Raw genomic sequence first — 23,137 nt, forward strand, 5'->3', positions numbered from 1 at the left:
TGCTTAGCAAATTGCCCCGCCTATAATAAGTGCTCGAATATTTGTTAAAGCATTTGTTGAAAGAATGAGCCAGAGAAACAGCAGTGGGAAGGGGGAAAAGTAAATTAAGTTGGAAGATACTACGAGGTGGGTTTGGCGACTGTTTGGATGGAGGAGGCAAGAGTCTAGGATGGCTCAGTTTCAGACGTGTTGGATTTGAAATGCCAATGAGACCGCCTCGGTACGGTGGCGGGCAGGCCGACGTAAAGGGGCCTGGAGCCGCAGCAGTCCCGGAGACCGCAAGGGGACAGCAAACACTTGGTGGAGTGAGGTGCCATCGGTTTCTTTGCTCTTTAATACGCCAACTCTCCCTCCTTTCCAGCCACAGCACCGCCCCGCCCCGTCCCCGCCCCAAAGCCCCCTGCATCCTCTTTTAGGCTCCTCTTCTCTTCTCATAGCACCAGGAGAGCAACATAGAGGCTCCCCTCTACTTTGCACATGCTGCTCCCTTGGTTCTCAAAGACCCCGCATATTACTCTCCAGGGCTACCAGCCACATCCCTTTTTCTTCTGTGCCCCCAAAGAACCCTTGTGCCACATGGTTCCCTCCCCTTTTCCATGACTGTTTCCCCAGCTATCCTGTACAGGGCAGGGATCAGGTGGACCCTACCTGTGACCTCCCCACCTGGTATGGCATCTGACATTTAGAGTGTACTTGGTAAATGTGGGATAAATGGATACAAAACCAAATGTTCCACTCAGATCAAGCAAATGAGAGCATTCATCCTGCTGCTGCTGCTAAGTCGCTTCAGTCGTGTCCGACTCTGTGCGACCCCATAGACGGCAGCTCACCAGGCTCCCCCGTCCCTGGGATTCTCCAGGGAAGAACACCAGAGTGGGTTGTCATTTCCTTCTCCAATGCATGAAAGTGAAAAGTGAAAGTGAAGTTGCTCAGTCGTGTCAGACTCTTAGCGACCCCATGGACTGTAGCCCACCAGGCTCCTCTGTCCATGGGATTTTCCAGGCAAGAGTACTGGAGTGGGGTGCCATTGCCTTCTCTGATTCATCCTGAGAGCTCTATATCTCCCAGGAAGCTAGACTAGAATGGGTATAGCTGGTGGTCCAGCTCCTAGGAAGATGGACAACTCCGGCCTCTACCACCCTCATCCCCACCACCATACCCATCCAAGACCAGGAAGCTAACACACTCCTGCAGTGATCTCTACAGTTTTATTGTCACTGGAACAGGACACTGATGAGGGGAGGAGGTGCAAAGAGCAAATCTCAAGTAACCAGACCTCTGACCTCAGAGCCCCACCTGAGTGCAGCCAGGTAGGTCTTGAATCCAATAAATACAGAGCCACCTCTTTTCTGCTCTGTTACAAGGGCAGGCTGGCACAGGTCCTGGAGCCTGGCTGCCCCAGCCCACCCCAGGATGGGACGCGCCATTCACTCTTCCACAGGCTTCACTTGCTTGGCAGCTTCTAGCTGGCAGAGAAGTTCATCCCATTGCACAAACTGCTTGGAGAGAAGCATTGTCTGGTCACAGGTCAAGGTGAGAATGAGAATCTGAGAGAGGGAGAAGAGAGATGTTTGCCTCTGCCTAAAGGTAGGGGGAGCTGGGGAACAGACAGACTGGTTGGGATGGGATGAGAGACAGAACTAGAAATGGAACAAAAGGCCAGGCTCCATACAGCACTCCTCAGGGGTCCAGCTGAGCAGAAAGGATACAGTCTTGTTGTATTCCTCCAGGAGCGCCTTGGACTCCTCAGTGATCTCCACACACTGGTCCTGTGGGGCCAAGGCGGGGCAAAGAAAGGCGTTAGACAGAGCCCACACTCCCCACTACCTGCCTCATCAGTGGCCCTTGCTCCTCAGAAAAGGTAATGTTTAACCTCAGAGCTAAAAGGAGCAAATTTCTAAAGAGGCACTTTCAGGCTCTGCTATGGGTAGCCTAACTGCAGTCCTGAGGCTGATGGAAGAGGGAGCGAACCACACATTTAAAGACCTATTCCTACTGGTATATGCCTCCTTCTCCCCTGTCCCCTATATCTGAACCCTCTTTGAACTTCACACTAGAGCCTGGAAATAGTGAAAAAACAGTTCCTCCACCTATGGTCAAGGACACATCATCCCCAGGAATTCTTGGGTACCTCCCAACATCAATCCTCTGGTGTCTCAGGATAGCCCTAATCTGGAGGCAGGAGGCCTAGATTTTACCCGAGGCAAGTCCCTTCCCCTCTGGAAGGTGCATGCAAGACAAAGGAGAAACCCTAAGTTTCCCCTGAAGCGGACATCAGCTCCTGAGGCTACTTTCCCAGGAGACAGGGGTGGGGACAAGGAGCCTCACCACCTCTACTTTCCCACCTGGCCTCTCCCCTCCAGTACCTGCTGCTGGATGTGGATCTGGGCCAAGCGCTGCAGGCGGGCAGCATGCTCAGGAACGGCTGTAAAACACAACGCACACTGCCCAATGATGCTTGTGTCTTCCCCCGGGACTGCTCAATAGTCTATTAGGTCTTCGGCAGGATTAGAGTATTGAGTGGAGAAGCTAAACAAACGCCAGCTTCATCGACCGCTGCAGCCGGAGGTGGTGGTGGTGGGGCTCCCTGTCCACCCCAGTCCTACTCTAGGACCCAAAGGGGAGGGGAAGATACAGGCCCCTAGAAGACAAAACCTTGGGGTTCCCAGAGTTGCCCCATATACCCACCCCAGTGCTGTGAGCAGGGCAGGTAAAGAAAGCTTTGATTATTATAGGATCTGTTCCTTTGCTCTCAGCCCAGCAGGACCAGAGCTGCCTGGCCCAGGGAACAGGGAGCCTGCAGGTGGGCTGAGGACAAATGCAAGGTCCCTAAGCTGGTCACTTGGAACCCAATACCCAGAGCCTCAGCCACCATGCAGGGCCCACAGCTTAAGGCTGTCAGATGCTCAGCAGAAAACTGATCAGGGGTAGGGAGGGGGAGCTGGAAAAAATACCTCCAGAGACAGACAAGATGGATATCTGGATTCAATTAAAGTCACTGTCTGCTTGTCAAAATCCGGGCCCAGGGACTGCCCTAGGCAGTGCGGCTGGAAGAATTCACACACATTCACATAAACCACCCCCGCCCCCGCAGGGACTCTTACAGAAAAACCTGGCCTCTGCAACACCCTGAAGGACAGATGCTGAGGGGTGGGGTAGAAAACGGAAGAAATCCTAGAGTGGGAGGCCACTGGGCTTACCTGAGTGTCCTTAGGGCCAAACTGCCTGAGTTCTGAAGCTGAGCTCTCTGCCTTGGCAATTTTAATCCAGTGCAGGTGGCCAGTACCCCAAGGTGAGGGTAAAGACAAGGAGCAGAGCCAGTCTGAGCCCAGGGAAGTCCTGCCCATCCTACCTCCCCACGTAGAGCAGAGGAGATGCAACCCCAGAAGGTACCTTTGATGTGAGTGCTGTCCAGCATGGGTACCAGAGCCTCCACCTGCTCCAGAAGTGCAACCTGCGAGAGAATGAACTGCTCCTCTGCGGCATGAACAGACAGAGAGTAGCAGTGAGGCGGGCCCAGGCACGGCCACTCCCAGGCGAGGAGCTGGGGACCAGGCCAGGGAGAGGACTGAGTCCTGGAGCCGGGGCAGCCACTCTGCCCACTGCCCCCTTCTTTCTGTGCACACTCCCCAAGTCTGCCTCCACCTCTCCTGGATGCCGCTGGTCTGACCTATCTTGAGCCCTATCTCTAAGTGCCTCCAAATCCAACCTTTCTCCAAGTTTTAACTCTGAGGCCTCTCCCTCTAGCCTCCTATCCATAAATTCAGAGAGCCTCTCCTAGGCCACAGGAGACAAAGTACTTCAGACCTGAAGTAACCAAGGGCTCCTGGGAAAGTCTGAAAGAGGGGACTTGTGCAAGATACCAGGCAGGTAGTGCTCAGTGGGTCAGAGAGGCACAATTACAAGTTCCTGGACAGCTGGGATAGTAACAGGAGAGTCCAGTGACAAGCACAGCAGGACTGGGATGGCCCTGTGCACAGGGGGTTTCAATGACTGCAGAGTGGAAGGGCATTCAAGAAGGGAGGACTGTTACGTCAGTCATCTGACGGCAAGAATCCATGTCAATCAGTAGAGGCAAAAGAATTCAATTGGCTGAACTGGAGCAAGGAGAGCACAGGAAACAGCTAGATGGGAGGGGAGATCCGGCAGTCTATAGGGAGCTTTGCATGGTAGGCTAAGGAATTAGGAATTTATCCTAGTAGGAAGAGAAAGATACAGACACGCTGAGGTTCCAAAGTAAACATGGTGGCATGCTGGAAATGTGTTTTGGGAAGATGATAGTGAGCCACATGCAAGAAGTGGGAAACTGGGGTCAAGAAGAGGACTTAGGAATAAGCAAAGGGAAAAAAAAAGAAAGAAAAAAAATAAATAAAAAAGAAGAGGACTTAGGAAACTGTTCAAGTGCCAGGGGATGAACACAGAGATAGTGTCACAGGGAGGGGTGGAGAGGCTGGACTCAAGAATTGGTGCAGGAGAAGACCTCCTGAACTTGGTATCTGAGCCACAGCAGTGGTTCAGGGATGTTCCGGTTCACCGCTGTATACCTCACACCTTGGATGTCCGGATCACAGCAGATAAGCACTTGAATGCATGAACAAACACAGGGGGTGGCAAACCATACCTCGTGGAGTAGCTAACTAACTGATAAGCAAACACTGCTAAGACAATAGTTCCTGCCTAGAACTCCGAAATCCCAGCACTTTCCCACCTGCAAGATGCTGAAACCCATGCTTATATCCTCATCTCTCCCACGGCAATGCTCTCTGCCCCCACCCTTTCCTAGAAACTCTATGTCTACCGAGCAGAAGTAAGGAAGGTTCTAAAGGAAAATCCTAGAGGCATGCCATAGATAGAACACTGGAGTTGCTTCCACAGTGGACGGCACTCTGGTCTGCAGCTGGCTCCAGGGTCTACTGTACCCAATGCCGACCACAAGTCCACCTCCAGCCACAGTCCAGATTCCAGAGAGCAGCTTCCCAGGCTGCATCCAGGAGAGAACTTAGAGGGAGGCCATCTCTGTGCCCAACTTCCCCCAGATGCATGTGCACATCCTACCCAGCACTACCTGCCAAGATGAACTGCAGCTTGGAGGCATCAGGTAAGGCAATGCGGTCAATGTACTCAGGATCCAGGTATTTGATCAAGTCTTCAACTAGAAAAGTAACAAGATGGAAAATGGAATAAGGCTGGGGAGTGGGGATCAGTCTTGTTAAGGAAGGATATCAGGGGAAGGGTCGGCCTTGGGGAGAGCCTTGAGTGAGGAACTGATACCCACAGGGTCCACCAGGCCCCCATCCCCACTTCCTTCTCTTCCCTCTGATCACCTGCTGTTCAGTCACTAAATTGTGTCCGACTGTTTGGACCCCATGAACTGCAGCATGCCAGGCTTCCCTGCCCCTCACTATCTCTGGGAGTTTGCTCAGATTCATGTCCATTGAGTCAGTGATGCTATCTAACCATCCTGCTGGCCAGAGTCAAACTTTACAGCTGGGAACACAACTGCCTCCAATACCCTGGGCCCTTAGCATTTTCACTGATCTGTCTTCAAGGGTAGAAGGTACCTTGCCCCTCTGTGCCACTAAGACATGCCAGAACTTTATCTGATTTCTAGTTACTGAACAGGTTGCTAGCTCTGACATGATCAAAAAGGCCTGGCTGAGCCAAGGCTGGGGCTCTCAGTGCCTGATTTCTTTCCTGCCTCTGAACCTTGCCTATGGAAATTCCATACTCTGCCTCTCTCCTTCCTCAGGGGACTTTCAGGCAGAGCTCTTATCTCATAACTTAGGACATTGCCATGGGCTTGGGGTTTAACCACAAGGTAGAAAGCATACCCCAATTCACCATTTCATCAGGAAAATGTCTTCACCTGCTATCCCCAAAGTGAAACTCCAGTGACCTATTGGGCTTAAGGGCCTGGGCAGGGAACCAGGAAGCATAGGCTTGAGAAGGAGGGCAGGCAGGCACCTCATGGAAACACTTACTCTTTTTGTACAGAACCTTCACCCTCTCCCTCTTGCTGGCGATGTTCCCCAAAGCCACCTGCACCTTGACCAAGCCATCAGCCACCTGTAAGGGGAAGTGAAGTCAATCAGTCGTGTCTGACTCTTTGTGACCCCATGGGCTATAGCCTATCAGGCTCCTCTGTCCATGGGATTTTCCAGGCAAGAGTACTGGAGTTGGGTGCCATTTCCTTCTCCAGAAGATCTTCCTTACCCAGGGATCGAACCTGGGTCTCCCGCATTGTGGGCGGACGCTTTATCCTCTAAGCCACCAGGGGAGTGGAAGTTAATTCCAAGATTTACCACTTGGCTCGAGGCTTGGAAGAGATAAAGAATCTTCATTTCCTCAGACTCCAAACTTCCTTGTCCCTACAATTACCCACTTCTCTTGTATTAAGAGATCCAAGTCCACTTTCTGGGAATCCTCAGTATGAACGGGTAGATAATCATGTACTCCTCGGGGAGTTTCATGTGTGATTGGGGAAGTAATGAACTACTTTAGGGTTTATGGGGCACTAGCACATACTATCGGAGAAGGCAATGGTACCCCACTCCAGTACTCTTGCCTGGAAAATCCCATGGACGGAGGAGCCTGGTGGGCTGCAGTCCATGAGGTCGCTAAGAGTCGGGCACGACTGAGCGACTTCACTTTCACTTTTCACTTTCATGCATTGGAAAAGGAAGTGGCAACCCACTCCAGTATTCTCGCCTGGAGAATCCCAGGGACGGGGGAGCCTGGTGGGCTGCCATCTATGGGGTTGCACAGAATCGGACATGACTGAAGCGACTTAGCAGCAGCATCAGCAGCAGCAGCACATACTATTGGAGAAGGCAATGGCATCCCACTCCAGTACTCTTGCCTGGAAAATCCCATGGATGGAGGAGCCTGGTAGGCTGCAGTCCGTGGGGTCGCTAAGAGTCAGACACGACTGAGTGACTTCACTTCAAGCATTATTTAATACCATCCATTTTTATCACCCCCAAAGATGCACCATAGTCATTAACAATCACAGCCCATTCCCCCTCATCCTAGCCCATAGTAAACATTATTTTCTGTCTCTGTGGATTTGCCTTTTCTGTACATTCATATGAATGGAATGATACAATATGTGGTTTTTTGTGTCTGGCTTCTTTCACTTAACATAATGCTTTCAAGATTCACCCACCTTGTAGCAGGGTATCAGTACTTCATTTCTTTTTATGGATGAATAATATTTCTTTCTACAGATATGCCCCATTTATTAATTCATTCATCGTATAGCCTCTCTTCCTCTGGGCTATATGTCTCTACCATGTGCTTTTACAGCCTCCACCCAGTGTTTCCCAACCCCATCATAGGTCACTTAATATAGTAAATGCAGGCCTACGTACCAGTCTGTATGCCCTCTTAATAGTATGAAGTAGTGTTAGTCACTCTGGAGAAGGCGATGGCACCCCACTCCAGTACTCCTGCCTGGAAAATCCCATGGACAGAGGACCCTGGTGGGCTGCAGTCCATGGGGTCTCGAAGAGTTGGACACGACTGGGCGACTTCACTTTCACTTTTCACTTTCATGCATTGGAGAAGGAAATGGCAACCCACTCCAGTGTTCTTGCCTGGAGAATCCCAGGGACGGGGGAGCCTGGTGGGCTGCTGTCTATGGGGTCACACAGAGTCGGACACGACTGAAGTGACTTAGCAGCAGCAGCACATACTATATATTCGCTGATCCCTTCCTCTTGGCTGAATTGATCTAAGCTTTAAGGGTAGAGGGTGAGGAATTCCAGTATTAAAGGGTTGAATAGAGGGAGAGACTATGAAAGTAAATGATCTCACATAGGTTTTAGGTTAGAGGGTAAGGAATGCTGATATTCAAGGATCAAATACATGAGGAGGTAAATCAGTTCAGTCGTTTAGTCGTGGCCGACTCTTCGACCCCATGAACTGCAGCACGCCAGGCCTCCCTGTCCATCACCAACTCCTGGAGTCCACCCAAACCCATGTCCATTGAGTTGGTGATGCCATCCAACTATCTCATCCTCTGTCGTCTCCTTCTCCTCCTGCCCTCAATCTTTCCCAGCATCAGAGTCTTTTCCAATGAGTCAGCTCTTCGCATTAGGTGGCCAAAGTATTGGAGTTTCAGCTTCAACATCAGTCCTTCCAATGAACACGCAGGACTGATCTCCTTTAGGATGGACTGATTGGATCTCCTTACAGTCCAAGGGACTCTCAAGAGTCTTCTCCAACTCCACAGTTCAAAAGCATCAATTCTTTGATGCTCAGCTTTCTTTATAGTCCAACTCTCACATCCATACGTGACTACTGGAAAAACCATAGCCTTGACTAGATGGACCTTTGTTGGCAAAGTAATGTCTCTGCTTTTTAATATGCTGTCTAGGTTGGTCATAACTTTCCTTCCAAGGAGTAAGCGTCTTTTAATTTCATGGCTGCAATCACCATCTGCAGTGATTTTGGAGCCCAGAAAAATAAAGTCAGCCACTGTTTCCACTGTTTCCCCATCTATTTGCCATGAAGTGATAGGACTGGAGGCCATGATCTTAGTTTTCTGAATGTTGAGCTTTAAGCCAACTTTTTCACTCTCCTCTTTCACTTTCATCAATAGGCTCTTTAGTTCTTCTTCACTTTCTGCCATAAGGGTGGTGTCATCTGCATGTCTGAGGTTATTGATATTTCTCCTGGCAATCTTACTGAGTAAAAGCAGCCAGAGAGATAGGAGGAAAATCAGGAGGATTTGCATTATAGATGTCACAGGGAAAAAAATGTTTTGAGAAGTCAGTTCTCAAATGGGACACAATCTGGTGACAACTAATACCACAAGCAGTGTACGCATGGACGTCATTACCTCTGAGGCACTTAACTCCAGGGTATGCCCGATACAGCCACCTTCAGTGAAAGGTCTTTCCATAGGTAAAAACGGGGATGGACGGGAAGTGAGCTAAAAAAATTCAGCCACTAGAGGAAAGACTGTCAGTCCATATCTGAACACTCAGTATTCAATCCTCTTCCCTCCTAATCCTGGCCCTCTCAGACTCATCCCTAACTCCCTGGAGGCTTCCTTATCCATCTCTGGTCTGCCTCTTTTGGGGTCCCTTGGACCTCTCTTTGCACAATTCACTTAGCAATTAGGCAAGGCTCTACCACGTCCCTTTCACTGTGACTTAGGCTCTTACTGAAAGCTCTTACTCATTAGTCAGTTTCTCGAGTGTGTCAGGTCTCCCCAACTATCCCGCGAGGGTAAAGACGGAGTCTCCTCTTTGAGTCCACCTCAAGCCCACAATTCCCTCCATGGCAATGGATCCCGAGGGTCCGATATGCTCTGGGAGGTCTCGGACCTTTCCTATTTCAATGGCCTAGTTGCGAGCAACAGGGCTGGGGCTGCAGCATCCATCTCCAGGACCAGGCCAATAGGCCACTCCTCTTTGCCCCAGAGAGGGACCACTGGACCCAAGATCGCTCACCTTCCGCGAGCCCCGAGACCCCCCTGGTCCGTACACCCAGCGCTCCAGCTCCTCCACCCGGGCCTGTAGCCGCTGAACATCGGTCACAGCCGCCATGGCTCCCGCTGCCCCGCCTCAGCCAGGAATAGCCAGAGGGCAGGACATCCGTCCAAATAGAGAAGGCGGCCCAATCCGAGTGGACGGGAGCCCTTGCATACAGGAAGTGACGCAACGATTCAGCCCTTCGATGCGGAAGTGGCAGGCAGGGCCAACGAAAAGCTGCCTGGTATCCTAGGCAACGGCTACCTGTCAGGCGCTAATTTCCAGCCCTTGCTTGTCAAGAGGAACTTTGCCTCTCTTCTTCCAATTCCAGGGTACCAGAGAGATTTCCCCTGCCCTTTCCCCGAGGTTGCACATATGAATATACCCATTATTGTAAGATTGGTCCATTCCCATAGAATAGTAGGAAATTCCGTGAGATACTTTTGGAATCTTCTAAGAGACTTTATTTTTTTAGGCTCCAAAATCACTGTAGATGGTGATTACAGCCATGAAATTAAAAGACGCTTACTCCTTGGAAGGAAAGTTATGACCAACCTAGATAACATATCCAAAAGCAGAGACATTACTTTGCCAACAAAGGTCCGTCTAGTCAAGGCTATGGTTTTTCCAGTAGTCATGTATGGATGTGAGAGTTGGACTGTGAAGAAAGCTGAGTGCCGAAGAATTGATGCTTTTGAACTGTGGTGTTGGAGAAGACTCTTGAGAGTCCTTTGGACTGCAAGCAGATCCAACCAGTCCATTCTAAAGATCAGTCCTGGGTGCTCTTTGGAAAGACTGATGCTAAAGCTGAAACTCCAGTACTTTGGCCACCAAGAGTTAACTCATTGGAAAAGATTCTGATGCTGGGAGGGATTGGGGGCAGGAGGAGAAGGGGACGACAGAGGATGAGATGGCTGGATGGCATCGCTGACTCGATGGACATGAGTTTGAGTGAACTCCGGGAGTTGGTGATGGACAGGGAGGCCTGGCATGCTGCAATTCATGGGGTCGCAAAGAGTCATACACGACTGAGCCACTGAACTGAACTGAACTGAAGGTTCACATGATTAAGCACCTTGCCCAAGAACACTTAACACTGTACCGATGTGGCAGGATCGAGATTTGAACTCAGGTAGTCTGATTCATGAGACTGTGTTCTCCTATTCATGGCCTTTGCTATTCTGTCTTCCTCCTTGAAAACCCCTGGCCCAACACAGCCTGTGTATGCCACATAATTCCTCTTCCTCCCCAACCCACAGACCCAAACAAGAAGGAGAGGAGGCACTTGGGAGGGAGGGATCACAGCTTTATTATCCAGATATGAACTGAGGGACATCTCCTTTACAACAACCCAACCCATCCCTTCACCTGGCTCCTGAAGAGAAGCAGGTCTAACTTGAAGAGGTGGCGTTCTAAAGATGACATTGGCACAGGGGAGCACATGAGGAGATGATGGTAAGAACTCTTATTATTATTGGGGAAAGAACTCTTTGGTAGATGCTGCTGGAGTTGGCCAGGGAGGAAGTGCCCTCCTTTTGCAATGAGGTAGATGTAACATCAAAAGAAATCTCTTTGGCTTCAAGTCCATATGGCAGTGGGGGGTGGGAGTGGGTAGTGGTCACCTCCCAGGGCTGGGTCCTAGAATGGGCACGCTGGAAGAATGGGTCTCCTTCCCCCTCAGCAATGGAGTCGGGACTCTCAATTTCAAGTAAGAGTTCTCAGGGTGAGGTGCTGGAAGGGGGCCCTGTCGGGAGTGGGGGTGCAGGGTTGGTTGGGCCCTGGGAAGCTGGTACAGGCTGGCGACGGGCAAAGAGGACACCTAGCAAAGAGATGAGGAATTTGTAGAGGGCAAAGACAAGCAGGAAAAGGTAAGGCAAAGAAATAGAAGAGGGAAACAAAAGTCAGTGTCCTGATTGCTAGAATATCACACACAGAGCCCTGTCACAACCAACGAGCACAAGTCCCTTGAATCAGTTAGAGACTCTTGTGCCCGTATAGATACCCTTCAACATGTAAACAAGAAACATTTACACTGATACACAGCCCATGACGAGACATCCCATGGTATTCATGCCAGAGAGGTCATGCCTTGGACCCCATGCCATGTAGACATCCCCTTTAATCCAGGCCAGTGTAGCAATTCCCCAAACCCTATGTTACCCATGCAGGTTTGGATATCCCTGAACCTCATGCTAGTAGAGAAAGTCTAAAACCTCCATGCTGGCATAAATACCCCTGACCTCATGCGATCAGAAACAGCCTACAGGACCCATACCAGTGTAGACCACCCCGTTGATCTCTAGGGCCATGTTGATACTGCTGATACCAGTGCCTGCCAGACTGAGAGGCCCATCCAGCCGCTCTTCTGTCCCGGAGGGAGCAGGGAAGTCACATTTTGGGGAATTAGATTTTAGCTACAAGCTCCCCCCTCCATCCCTGTAGACAGCCCCCATCCCACTTCAGCCCCACACCTTTAATCACAGAAGTGTCTACTGAGGGATCTATCTGCCCCACCTCCAATGCCTATTGGGTGATGAGTCTGTCCTCCCTCATTGCACAGGCTAAGCCCTCTCAGCAACAAGTCCCTCCTCACCCCTAAGGGGAACCTTGCCACGGGGCAGGAAACTGGGGGGTGCGCTGTGTCGAGGTAGGTCCATGGGCCCCATCAGCACAGCCCTCTTCTCTGGGGGTTCCTCTGGTGCCACCTTCTCACGTGCAGGTCCAAAGGCCAGGCTCACAGGCAGTGCCAGTCGAGGGGTGGGAATTCTGCTCTCCTCTGAAAAAAAAAAACAGATCATTTAGCTCCCCTGGCCCAAACAACTTTGTCCGTGCATCTAGTTCTCCCCATAGCCTGGGACCAAGGGAGGTTACCCAAGTTCAAGCACCAAATTCAATCTCCCCTCCCATCCAGTCTCAGCATAGAGGCTCTGAAGCTGGAGAGCTCAAAAAGGCCAATATACCTGACTAGGTTGGTCCAATCTGGGGGAATTCCCTTGCTTTTTTTTAAATTTATTTTTTTAATATAAATTTATTTATTTTAATTGGAGGCTAATTACTTTACAATATTGTATTGGTTTTGCCATACATTGACATGAATCCACCACGGGTGTACATGTGTTCCCCATCCTGACCCCTCCCACCTCCCTGCCCTCCCTTGCTTTTGATTGTTAAATAATCCAGGGGAAATAGCAGGCATAAACCACATGCAGATAGAAGCCATCACTGAACAGGTGTGGAATGAAGCTGCTCTGGATAAAGGACCTTTCTCTGAGCTTCAGCCCCACACCGCGCAGTAACCCATACCCCAGAGTTCCCAAAGTTTCACTGATCCCAAACATCACGACACCTAAACCTTAGCATGCACCAAACCTCAGTGCCCATCAGTCCTTATTGTCCCCATACTTTGATGCCTCCCAGACCTCAGAGTTCCCATATTTTAATGTTCCCTCTATCTCAGCACCCTTCTAAGTCTCTGCTGCTGCTGCTGCGTCGCTTTAGTCGTGTGCGACTCTGTGCGACCCCATAGACGGCAGCCCACCAGGCTTCCCCGTCCCTGGGATTCTCCAGGCAAGAACACTGGAGTGGGTTGCCATTTCCTCCTCCAATGCATGAAAGTGAAAAGTGAAAAGTGAAAGTGAAGTCACTCAGCCGTGTCCGACTCTAGCGACTCCATGGACTGCAGCCTACCAGGCTGCTCCGTCCATGGGATTTTCTAGGCAAAAGTACTGGAGTCTCAGAGACCCTCAAAATTCAGCCGCTCTACCCTCACACCTTTCTTAATGGGGCTCGGGCTTAGCTGAGCGCAGGCGTGGGCCGGCAGGCCAGAGGCGGGGCCGTGAGCAGAACGTGGGCCGGGCGTGGGCGGGGCGGGCCCGGGCTCAGGGGCGGGACCAGGAGTGCCCCGAGGTGGCTGCCCAGCCAGGCCGAAGAGCGGGGCTGCGGTGTAAGCCTGACGACGGCCCTCGCGCCGGTTGCTGTCGATGGCAGCCTGGAGCTCCCCAGGGGAGCTGAGCGCCCGCGTCTCGCATTCGTACGGGTACAGATACTTCATGTACCTAGGAGCGGACGGGGTGGGGTGGGGTGGGGTGGGAGGCTGGGCCCAGCTGATCAAGCCTCACACCCGGACAAGAACCCTCGGGGGAGCCCCCCAAGCCCCCGGCCCCCAGCTCCCGCGCCTGGCTCCCACCGCTCGCGCGCGCCTGGCCTCACTGGGTGCGTAGAGTGAAGGCGGCCGACGTGATGGTGGTGGGCAGGCTGAGGCCGCGCGTGACCTCCCGCCACACCTTGCGATTGATGACTTCTACTAGACCGCCCTTGGCCGTCACCAGGCGGAACAGCGCGTACAGGTCCAGCACCTGCTTCGCCATGATGGGCACACGGTTCACGGGTGTCCCTGATGAGGGGTGAGCAGAGAGTCAGGACACTAAGACCCTGTCTGCCGGCATCCTCAGAGAGTGGAGGAATCGGCAGCCTGGACCTGTCTTGGCGAGGCCCTGGCGATGAGGAGGTGGGACTGCAGGCGGAGCCCACAGCCTCCAGAGCCTCCACTGTAGCAGGAAGGACGGGAGGCTAGACTAGGGGGTGGCAAACTTCTTCTGTAAAGGGCCAAATGGTAAATGTTTTAGACGTTCCAGGCCAGTCTCTTAGAGCTACTCCACTCTGCCATTGCAGGCTGAAAGGATATTTAAAGGAATAGAATATAGAGGATATTTAAAGGAATGAACGCGGCTCTAATCCAATAAAACTATTTTCACACTCTTAAATTCAAATTTCACACGTCCAGAAAGGTTATTCGTCTTTTAAATTTTCCCCTTATTTAAAAATGTGAAACCCCCTTCTTTTCTCGTGGGCGATTAGCTTTGGCCTCCTGGCTTTAGTTTGCCGCCCCCTGGGGTAGACCATAGGAAGGACTTCCTGACAGTGCTGAAGAGCCAGACTCCTCTAAGTAGCGGCCCCTGGGTGGCTGCAGAGGCCGGGGATGGTGAATGGAAGAAGCAGCCCCCGCCGCGGCTCGCCGACTCCGCAGTCCCCGCCGCCCCCGCCGGCCGGTCCTGACAAAGGGGCCTGTCTGCGCTGAGCGATGGGCCCCAGTTAATTCCTTACCGATCTCGGCCCCTTCCGCTGCCGCCTTTGGACCCGAACAATTAGCTGCGGTCTGATTAATGGGGGGAAATTATCGGCCCCGCGGGACACCCTCCCCCGCACAGGGAGCAGAGTAAGGCAGGGACCTGAGGGAGGCAGAGCTGGGGGGAAGAGGGAGCTGGGATCTGCTCAGACCACACTACCCCACCCAGTGGAGGGGATACCAGGAGGAAGGGTCAGGGAGGGGACATTGGGATCAGAATGACCCAGCCTTCCTGGGGAGCAAAAGGCCCTGGAGCCCCACTGAGGGTCCCTGGTTGGGAAGGGACCTGCGCGGGGTGCTGGCCTGGCCCTGGGGTGGGGGCCTGAAGGACTTTGGCCGCCAGCTGCACTAAGGGGGTGGGGGTGGGGGCCAGTGCAGCCAGTTAATTAGCGGCTTATCAGGCCGCTCTAGGAGTGAGTTAATTAGCTTTGTAGAGAGAGATAATGAGTCAGTCTTCTGGACCCATGAATCTGGGGAGAAGCTGAAGTGATGAACTGCCGCCCACCCTGATCCCTTCATGGACCCTTGTTGCATTCACTTCTGGCTCTGAGATTTCTGGAAAGGAATTCCTTCTCCTCCACAGCACCTCCTACCCCTCAAGAAGTCCTTCCTTGGGTCTAATTCCAGTCCTTCCTGCTGCAAAACACATTGGATGTTTCCTGCCTGAAGCAAGGGGAAACTGAGGAGAGACAAGGCTGGAGGAAGGGCCAGGGAAGAGAACCAAGGCATTCCCAGTCCCCCAATTCTGGAAACCCCCACACCCCAGGCCAGCCCCCTACCACTTCACCCTCCCACCCTCCCAATTGATCCCACACTCATTAACCTGCCAGCGGGCTGCCCGCTAATTAATCCCTGGGTGGAGAAGGGGCGCAGGGTCAGAGGTTAAAGATGCTATTGAGGACCCAAAGGATAGGTGCTTCCAAGCCCAGATCTCTGCAAAGAGGACCCAAACTGAGGACTAAACCCTGGGGTTTCCCTTCCTTGAACCTGGTTCGTGAGGGTCCCTCCCTTATATCAACCCACTCACCCCTCTTCTGCATGAAGCTAAACAGGTCATCCAGAAATTCTTTCCTCTTGGGGTCTGCATCGAGCTCGTACAGCTGGGGAAAAACTGAGGTCACTTTCCAGCTCTGTATCCACCACCCCCCCCCTCTGCACTGGGACCCCCTTCAACTCGAACCCCTGGATAAAGGACCCCAGCTGAAGGGGCAAGGTGGTTCTGAAACATAGACTTCCTGAGAGAGCATTGAGCTCTTTGCCCTGGGGGCAGGTAGGGACACTTTTTCCGCCCCCACCCCCCCCATACATACAGACACCCTCTACTGGCTAGTAGTGCTGTGCCCTGGGCAGTTAACACCACCCACCTGGGGAGTAAGGGAAGAGAAAGCTGCAGAGGTTCTGCCTGCCTTCCAGAGCCCCAGGGAGGAAGTCAGGCTGGTGCTATGTTCTACATTGAGGAAATTGACAGATATGGCTGAGTCACTCATTCATTTGTGCTAGGGTTTCTTGCCGCTCACACGTCTGTGTGCCAGGACTGGGGATGAGGGGCGGAGAGGCCTCTAACCCATCCCTCTGGCAGGATGGATGCTCAGGAAAGCTGGATTGAAACCTAGGGCCTCTCAGCCCACATTCTGGTCTGATCTCCTTCCAGGACCAGTTTCCTCTACTTCAGAAGCTGCCACAGAGCCAATGGCTCTGGACCACCCAAGACCTGTAGGGTGAGGACTTGAAAGGCCAGGGATCCTCCCACCCCTTCTCAGTCACCTACTTCCAGTATCAGCTCTCAAATACCCCAAGGAGGGACAATCCCTAAGGTAACAGTGTCTTTTACCCAAGTAACAATCCCTGAGAAACACCGACAGGTAACACTCCATCCCCCAATAGGAACTCTCAGAGTAAAAAAACACCCATGAGTAACAAAGCCCAGAGATGCACCTTTAGCTCTACACTCCCACAAGAACTGAGCCCTAAGTCTTAAATGGATACCTGCAGATAACACGCATGCTTTCCAAGTAATAAGCCTCTGAATTACACCTAGGAGAAATAGTCACTAGAGCCACATCTCCAGAGTAACAGAACCCTGAGAAACAGTCCAAGTTTTACACAAAAGCCACAGAGTCTAACCACAGATTAACACTTCAGCAAAATACCCCAAACCAACACCCTATGAGTAACACGACCAGAATAGCACACCTAGAATCAGTGCCCTGCATAACACCTTCTAATGACAGCCTAGAGTAGTGCCTTAGAATAACATCCAGATGGGTTCCCAGGGGATGAAGAGCCTCAAATTAAGGCCCTGTGAGGAAGGCCCTGTCATTCCCAGCTGCCCAGGGGCCCTTCAGTCCCACTGTGACTGTAATGGTCATCATGGGCTGGCAACTGTCACCCCATAGGACTCAGGCCAGAAAGAGGATTTGGATGGGGAGAAGGGGACAAGAAAGAGATGAGGTGGATATCAGCTTGCCAAAGGAGTGGCAACCTCCACTCCACTTTTAAAGATGGAGGTAGGCATCCCAGGACACCCCAACTGGTCCCTGGACTTTGACCTTGTGACTTGATGTGGAGAAGGTGGCATAGTGCTGGCACTGGAATCCCCAGTTCCCAGATTCCCCTCCCTCGGAATTTTTGAAGATTCCTACACCCCTCCCACTTGCCCTTCCAGCCTCAACAACAAGTGCCTTCAGTCTGTCGGCCTCCATTTTTCTGGGTGTCTCCTGCACCTCGTGGTGTGCACCTTCTTTCTGTCTCTCGGCATGTCTGTCTCTCCCTCCCTGTCACTGTCTCTCCCTGTCTCCCCACTGTCTCTCTCCAGGTCTCTATCTCTGTCCTTCCATCCTGCAGAGCACAGTGGGGGTGGGTGTGCTATTAATCCCCTTGCTCTGTTTTGCCCAAAGAGTAGGGAGGGGGAGGGCCTGACATTGAGAGGGTCCTACCTGCTTGAACTGCTCCTCGTAGGTCCACTCGTGGGGATGAGGTCCAGGGGGCTGGCTGGAAGGTGAGCTGCTGCCCCGGGTCCCTGGCCGGCTCTCCTCGGCTGCCTCATCTTCTGCCCCAGCTTCTTCTTCCTCCTCATCTTGGCCATCCTCTTCTTCCTCAGCTCCAACCTCCCCCAACCCCTTCTCAGGGGCCTCCAGGGTGTGGGATCCAGGAAAGGAAGGCCCTGGTGGTGCTGCTGGTGGTGGTGGTGGTGGTGGGTGTGGAGGGGCCAATGGCCCCACCCCCTGGGCCAGCCTGGCTGCCTGCTGTCTCTGCAGGGCTTCCATGACAGCTTCCAGGCGCAGTCCCCCCACGGGTGGAGGGGCTGGCACCAGGCGGGTCCCTGAGGAAAGGGCTGCCTGTGGGGAAGGGAATGATGGGCGTTGGATCCAACCAAGGGGAGGTGGTCATGGATTCAGGGAAGCACCAGGGGGGGCATGAGGAAAAAGTCAGAAAGATCGCTTTCTCAGAAATCCACCGAGAGGTAAAAAGAGCAGGAGAGGCAGGGACCGGGCCCAGAGAGACAGAAACGGACATTGACAGAGCACAGGTAGAGACTGAGCAGATCAAAGAGGGTGACAAGGACCAAGAAACGGAGAGAAATGGAGGGGAGAGAGAGAATGACAGGGAGATGTGAGGATAGAAATGGAGATGGGACCGAGAGATGGGGAGAGACAAGAGACTGAGAGGGACCAAGGTGGAGAGAGGCAGAGATAGCAGGCAGAGACAGAGATGGGGAGAGATGAGATTAATAGAGACATCAGAGAGAGAGACTGGGAAGGTAGGAGATAGAGGAGTAAGAGAAAAAAATCAAAGACCTGAGTGACAGGCTGTCCAGGGAGAGTCACAGAGAGACAGAGGCAGACAAATAGTAAGACCAGGGTCGAGAGGGACCAGAGAAGACCGACGCAGCAGGAGACAGAGACAGAAGAAAGACATTAGACAGAGATAGGGCAAAACAGTTAATAGGCAGGAGGGCAGAGACAGGGGAGAAGACGGAGACGGGGCAGAGAGGCTGAGGACTAGAACCGAGGAGGAGCGGGAACAGAGGATCCCCGGGACAGACCCCGGGAAGGGGCCGGGGACGCCGGGGTCTCCTCGCCCGCTCCCTGGCTCCCAGCTGCCACACTCACCAGCCTGGCGCGGCCCGCTGCTCCCGTAGTCTCCACGGCGCTCCCTCCGTTCAGCCCGCCTCTCGGGCGGCCCCTGTCGCGGCTCGGTTCCCTGCGCAGGGTCCCTTGCCGTGCGCTCCTGCCGCCGCGCGCCCCTCCGGCCTCCGTGCGCTCACTCGCTGCTCTGCTGGCGGCGGCCGCGAGGGCGGGACCCGAGCGGGGCAGGGCGGGCGGGGAGGCAGGGGGAGGCCCCGGGAGGTGGGGGGGCTCTGCGGCTTCCAGCCCCCCAACAGGTGTCTCCCACCCTCCATACAGCCAGATTCGGGGAGGAGAGGGCGCTGGAGAGCTGCTAGGGATCGTGCAAAGGAGAGTGAGGCGTTCCCCATCACTGAACTCCGGTCCGGGGTCCTTCCCTGGCCGCACACGTCCGGGGTAGGGGCCCCACACCAGTCCTCCGTGCCCGGCATCCAAACACCAACATTCGTGTTCACACACCAACGCACCCTGTCCTGAGTTCAAGGCACACAGCCGCCGTGTCTCACACACTTGACTACAAGGATGCTGTGGCGCCAATGCCTAGACTGGCTGTGATCAGGAGGGGAATCACTGCAGGGTTCTGGGGTGACGGTGCAGGGCCTGGACAGAGCAGAAACTTCCCCTTGCCCTGCTTAGGTGCTGGCCCCAACTGCAGGCACGCTGCAGCTTGCACCATACTCGCACATGGTGAACTCGCTTCTGCACTCACACACTCAGAGGTCTCTGAGCTGATTGCACACCAACATCAGGGCACACATACCACCTGCAGGTACAAAGCTACACCCCATTTAGGTCTTTTGACGTTCTATTATGGAAAATGTCAACATATTCCCAAGAAAAGTGACTAGAATAATGAGCCTCTGGCACTCCTCACAAATTTCAGTGGCGATCAGATTTTGCCCATTTTTCCAGACACCCTCTACCCATGTTTGCATAACTATCTCCAACTGCTCCAGGCTCACCTCAACCCCCGGTTATCCTCCAGATGAGGAGATGCCATTCCTTAGCAACCTGGACCCCACTCTTAAGCACCCTCATACATTCCACAGTTTCTTCCTATGCCCAAGGAAATCCGACCTACTAAAAGCACCGAGGGTCACCCAGAGGTGATGCCAAGTGCGTGAGTGAACATCATGCCTCTGTAGGAGTGATAGCTGGCATGGTTGTGAAACTCTGCTGCGTCAAACGCAGCACTCGGCACCTGACGTCATTCATACTCACTGAGGTACACTGGTGCCAGGGCCAAGATTCCTCTAGGAGGCAGAAATTCGGGGGTGAGTTTTACCTTCTTCTTCTTCCTCCACCCTCTCCCAATCAGTCTGTTCCTCTCAGGTTGCCCTGGCCTGGACCACCAACTCTTCTTACCAGGATCTTGTGATGGGTAACACCCCTGTACTCTCCCTGGCTCCAGCCTCCACCCTGTCCCCAGCTCATTTCCTGCTATGGCACGAAGTCCTTGTTCTCTTTTAGCCCACCCCTGGTCACAGTAAGACTCAGTCCTGCTCATACTCTTGGATCACTCCAGTGCCCACATGCTCAGATTTCAGATCGGACAGCCAGTCAGACACCACCTCCACCAAGAAGCCTTGGTGATCCCACCACTTTCAAATCCGAAGCCCCCTTCCCCCACGGCTTTGTGTGGTGTAAGTTCTCCTAGGGCAGAGTCAAGCCCCTCTGCTGCCCCACCTCCAAGGTAATTCCTGTGCTCAGCTTGCCTGCCTCCCTCCCCACCCTCTAACTTCCCAGGCTGTTCAGAGGAGAGGAGGTGCCCGGAGAGGGATAAAGGTAAGGTTCCTATTGGAAAGGTAGGAACTGGCTTGAGAGAATTCCAGTTCTGATGGTTTGGAGATTGCTTTGGAGGGGATGGAGAGGGATAAGGGACTGGGACGCTACTCCCCAAGGAAAAGAATCAAGTGGGGCTTCAAGAATAGTGGGGCTTCCCTTGTGGCTCAGTGGTAAAGAATATGTCTGCTGTTGCAGGAGACACGGTTCGATCACTGATCTGGGAAGATCCCACATGCCACACCACAACTATTGAGCCTGTGCTCTAGAGCCTGGGAGCCACAATTCATGAGTCCGTGTGCCACAAATACTGAAGCCCGAGTGCCCAAAGCTTGTGCTACGCAACAAGAGAAGCCACTGCAATGAGACGCCCTCGAACAACAACTAGAGAGTAATCCCAGCCCACAACAACTAGAGTAATCCCAGCCCGCCACTAGAGAAAAGCCTGTGCACCAACAAAGACCACACACAGCCAAAAATAAATAAAATTATTTTTTTAAAAAAGAAGCATAGTAAATTCACCTTTGGGTCTAGGTTAGGAAGGCACAACGGGGAAGGGCAGAGGAGAAGGAATAAGCTGACTGGAACCTGGTTTCTCTTTCTCTCTCTCTGTCTGTGAAGAAGAAAGGCATCTTATATCCATATACAGCCCCCTCTGAGCCTGTACCTCACACAGACAGACAGATCTAGATCTCCATTCATCCAACACATACTTATGGAGCACCTACTTTATGTGAGGCACTGTTGGACACAGGAGTAAATATAGCAAAGTCCCTATTATAATGGAATAATTCCAGTGGGAGAAATATATAGTGTGTATAATAAGCAAAATGGAGAAAAATAAATCTGGGTTGAGGGAATAGAAAGGGAATAGTGTATTTGTTACCTATTGCTGCTGCTGCTGCTGCTGCTAAGTCGCTTCAGTCGTGTCCGACTCTGTGCGACCCAATGGACAGTAGCCCACCAGGCTCCCCCCTCCCTCGGAGTCTCCAGGCAAGAACACTGGAGTGGGTTGCCATTTCCTACTCCAGTGCACGAAAGTGAAAAGTGAAAGTGAAGTTGCTCAGTTGTATCCGACTCTTCTCGACCCCATGGACTGCAGCCTACCAGGCTCCTCTGTCCATGGGATTTTCCAGGAGTTACCTATTACTGTGCAACAAATTACATTCAAACTTAGCAGCTTGAAACAGCATTTATTTTTTCACAATTTGTGGATCAGGAATTCGAGAGTGGCTTAGCTGAGGGGTGCTGACTGTCTTTCATGAGGTTGTAGTCAAGATGTTGGCTGCAGTGATTTGAAGGTTTGGCTGGGACTGGAGGATCCACTTTGCTCACATGGCTGTTGGCAAGAGGCTGTTCTCCCCAGCTGGGCTGCTCCATAGGAGAGGACCTCATGTCGAGTGTCCTCCCAACCTGGCAGCTGGTTTCCCCCAGAGAGAGTAACTAGAGGGAAGAGAGCTTTTTATAACCTAGTTTTAGAAGTCACACACTGTCACTTCTGCTATATATTATTTGTTAAAAGTACATAACTAAGTCCAGCCTACACTTAAGGGGAAGGGAATTAGGCTTCACTTCTTAAAAGGAAGAGTATCAAAAATTTGCTATTTGAAAACCAACACAGAAGGGCTGATATTACCCAATGTTAAGGGAAGGACTCACTGAGCAGGAATTGAAGGAGGGGAGGAAAGGCCATCCAGATACGTAGGGAAGAGCCTTGCAGTCAGAACAGCAGGTGTAAATATCCTGAAGTGGAAGTTTGATGTGTTGGAAGAAAAGCAAGGCCACTGGTCTAGAACACAGTGGCCAAGGTGACCAGTTGGATGTTTGGTCAGAGGTAACATGGGTCTTGGAGTAAGTTCTTGGAGGCAGTGAAAGGACTGGATGAGATGGGAAGCCATGGGAAATGGCTGAGCAAAGAGTGAAAGTCTGACTCTGGTTGTTGAGTCTGGCTCTGACCTTCCACAATGGATGTAAGTGTGAGGCTCAGTTAGGAGGCCATTGCAGTCATCCAGGCGAGAGATGATGATGGCTTGTACCAGGGTGGTAGCAGTGGAGGTGGCAAGGAGTGGTAAGATGCTGAATATGTTTTGAAGATAAATCTGACAGGATCTGTTGATGTCTTGAATGTAGAATGTGAGAGAATGAAAGGTATCCAAGATGACTCCAAGGTGTTTGGCCAAAGCACCTGGGTAAGTGGAGCTGCTCTTAACTGAGGCCATAAAGACTGCAGGAGGGGCAGGATTGGGAGAGAAATCAGTTTGTGTTGAACATTTTGAGATGCCAATTAGATGACCAAGTGAAGAGGTCAAGTGGAGATGAAAGTAATCAACTATCTGAATCTGGAGCTCAGAGGAGACCAAAAAGGACGCATCAAGACACATAGATGGTCCTCAAGTTCCAACCACTGTTGCAAATGGCAGGGTTTCCTTATTTTTCATGGCTGAATAATATTCCTTGTAGATATATACCACATTTTCTTTATCCATTCATTCTTTTTTTTTTTTATCCATTCATTCTTGAGAGTATTATGTGAAATGAAATAATCAGATAAAGACAAATGGTATACATTCTCACTTAAATGTGGACTCTAAAAAACCCAAAAAACTGAACTCATAGAAACAGAG

General features: G+C 52.1%; 2 protein-coding genes across 8 annotated transcripts; both read right to left on the reverse strand.

Moving 5' to 3' along the window:
- Positions 1–1,189: 1,189 nt before the first annotated feature.
- On the reverse strand, positions 1,190–9,574 carry DCTN3 (dynactin subunit 3). 4 transcript variants are annotated; one of them, XM_086416701.1, is made up of 8 exons: positions 9,459–9,574; positions 5,982–6,066; positions 5,066–5,152; positions 3,394–3,477; positions 3,201–3,247; positions 2,367–2,425; positions 1,710–1,769; positions 1,190–1,517 (listed from the first exon to the last, which is right to left on the reverse strand). In XM_086416701.1, the coding sequence occupies exons 1-8, from the start codon at positions 9,552–9,554 to the stop codon at positions 1,463–1,465; spliced, it is 573 nt and encodes a 190-aa protein (XP_086272827.1). In that variant the 5' UTR covers positions 9,555–9,574; the 3' UTR covers positions 1,190–1,462. The 4 variants fall into 4 exon arrangements, with proteins under 4 accessions (XP_086272827.1, XP_086272826.1, XP_086272828.1 ...); XM_086416700.1 differs by having other exon boundaries at positions 1,190–1,547; positions 1,673–1,769; XM_086416702.1 differs by lacking the exon at positions 3,201–3,247.
- A 1,190-nt stretch (positions 9,575–10,764) lies between these two features.
- On the reverse strand, positions 10,765–18,511 carry ARID3C (AT-rich interaction domain 3C). Of its 4 annotated transcripts, XM_086416729.1 has the most exons (7): positions 17,541–18,511; positions 15,632–15,704; positions 13,689–13,872; positions 13,251–13,534; positions 12,073–12,255; positions 11,755–11,844; positions 10,930–11,298 (listed from the first exon to the last, which is right to left on the reverse strand). In XM_086416729.1, exons 1-7 carry the CDS (start codon positions 17,868–17,870, stop codon positions 11,198–11,200), a joined length of 1,245 nt encoding a protein of 414 aa, XP_086272855.1. In that variant the 5' UTR covers positions 17,871–18,511; the 3' UTR covers positions 10,930–11,197. The 4 variants fall into 4 exon arrangements, with proteins under 4 accessions (XP_086272853.1, XP_086272854.1, XP_086272857.1 ...); XM_086416731.1 differs by lacking the exon at positions 11,755–11,844 and having other exon boundaries at positions 10,771–11,298; XM_086416727.1 differs by lacking the exons at positions 11,755–11,844; positions 15,632–15,704; positions 17,541–18,511 and adding an exon at positions 14,583–14,718 and having other exon boundaries at positions 10,765–11,298.
- Between the last annotated feature and the right edge of the window lie 4,626 nt (positions 18,512–23,137).

Source organism: Bos grunniens, chromosome 8 (assembly GCF_055505025.1).
Source record: "Bos grunniens cultivar Pamir isolate PY7600 chromosome 8, Bosgru_T2T1.0, whole genome shotgun sequence".
NCBI lineage: Eukaryota > Metazoa > Chordata > Mammalia > Artiodactyla > Bovidae > Bos > Bos grunniens.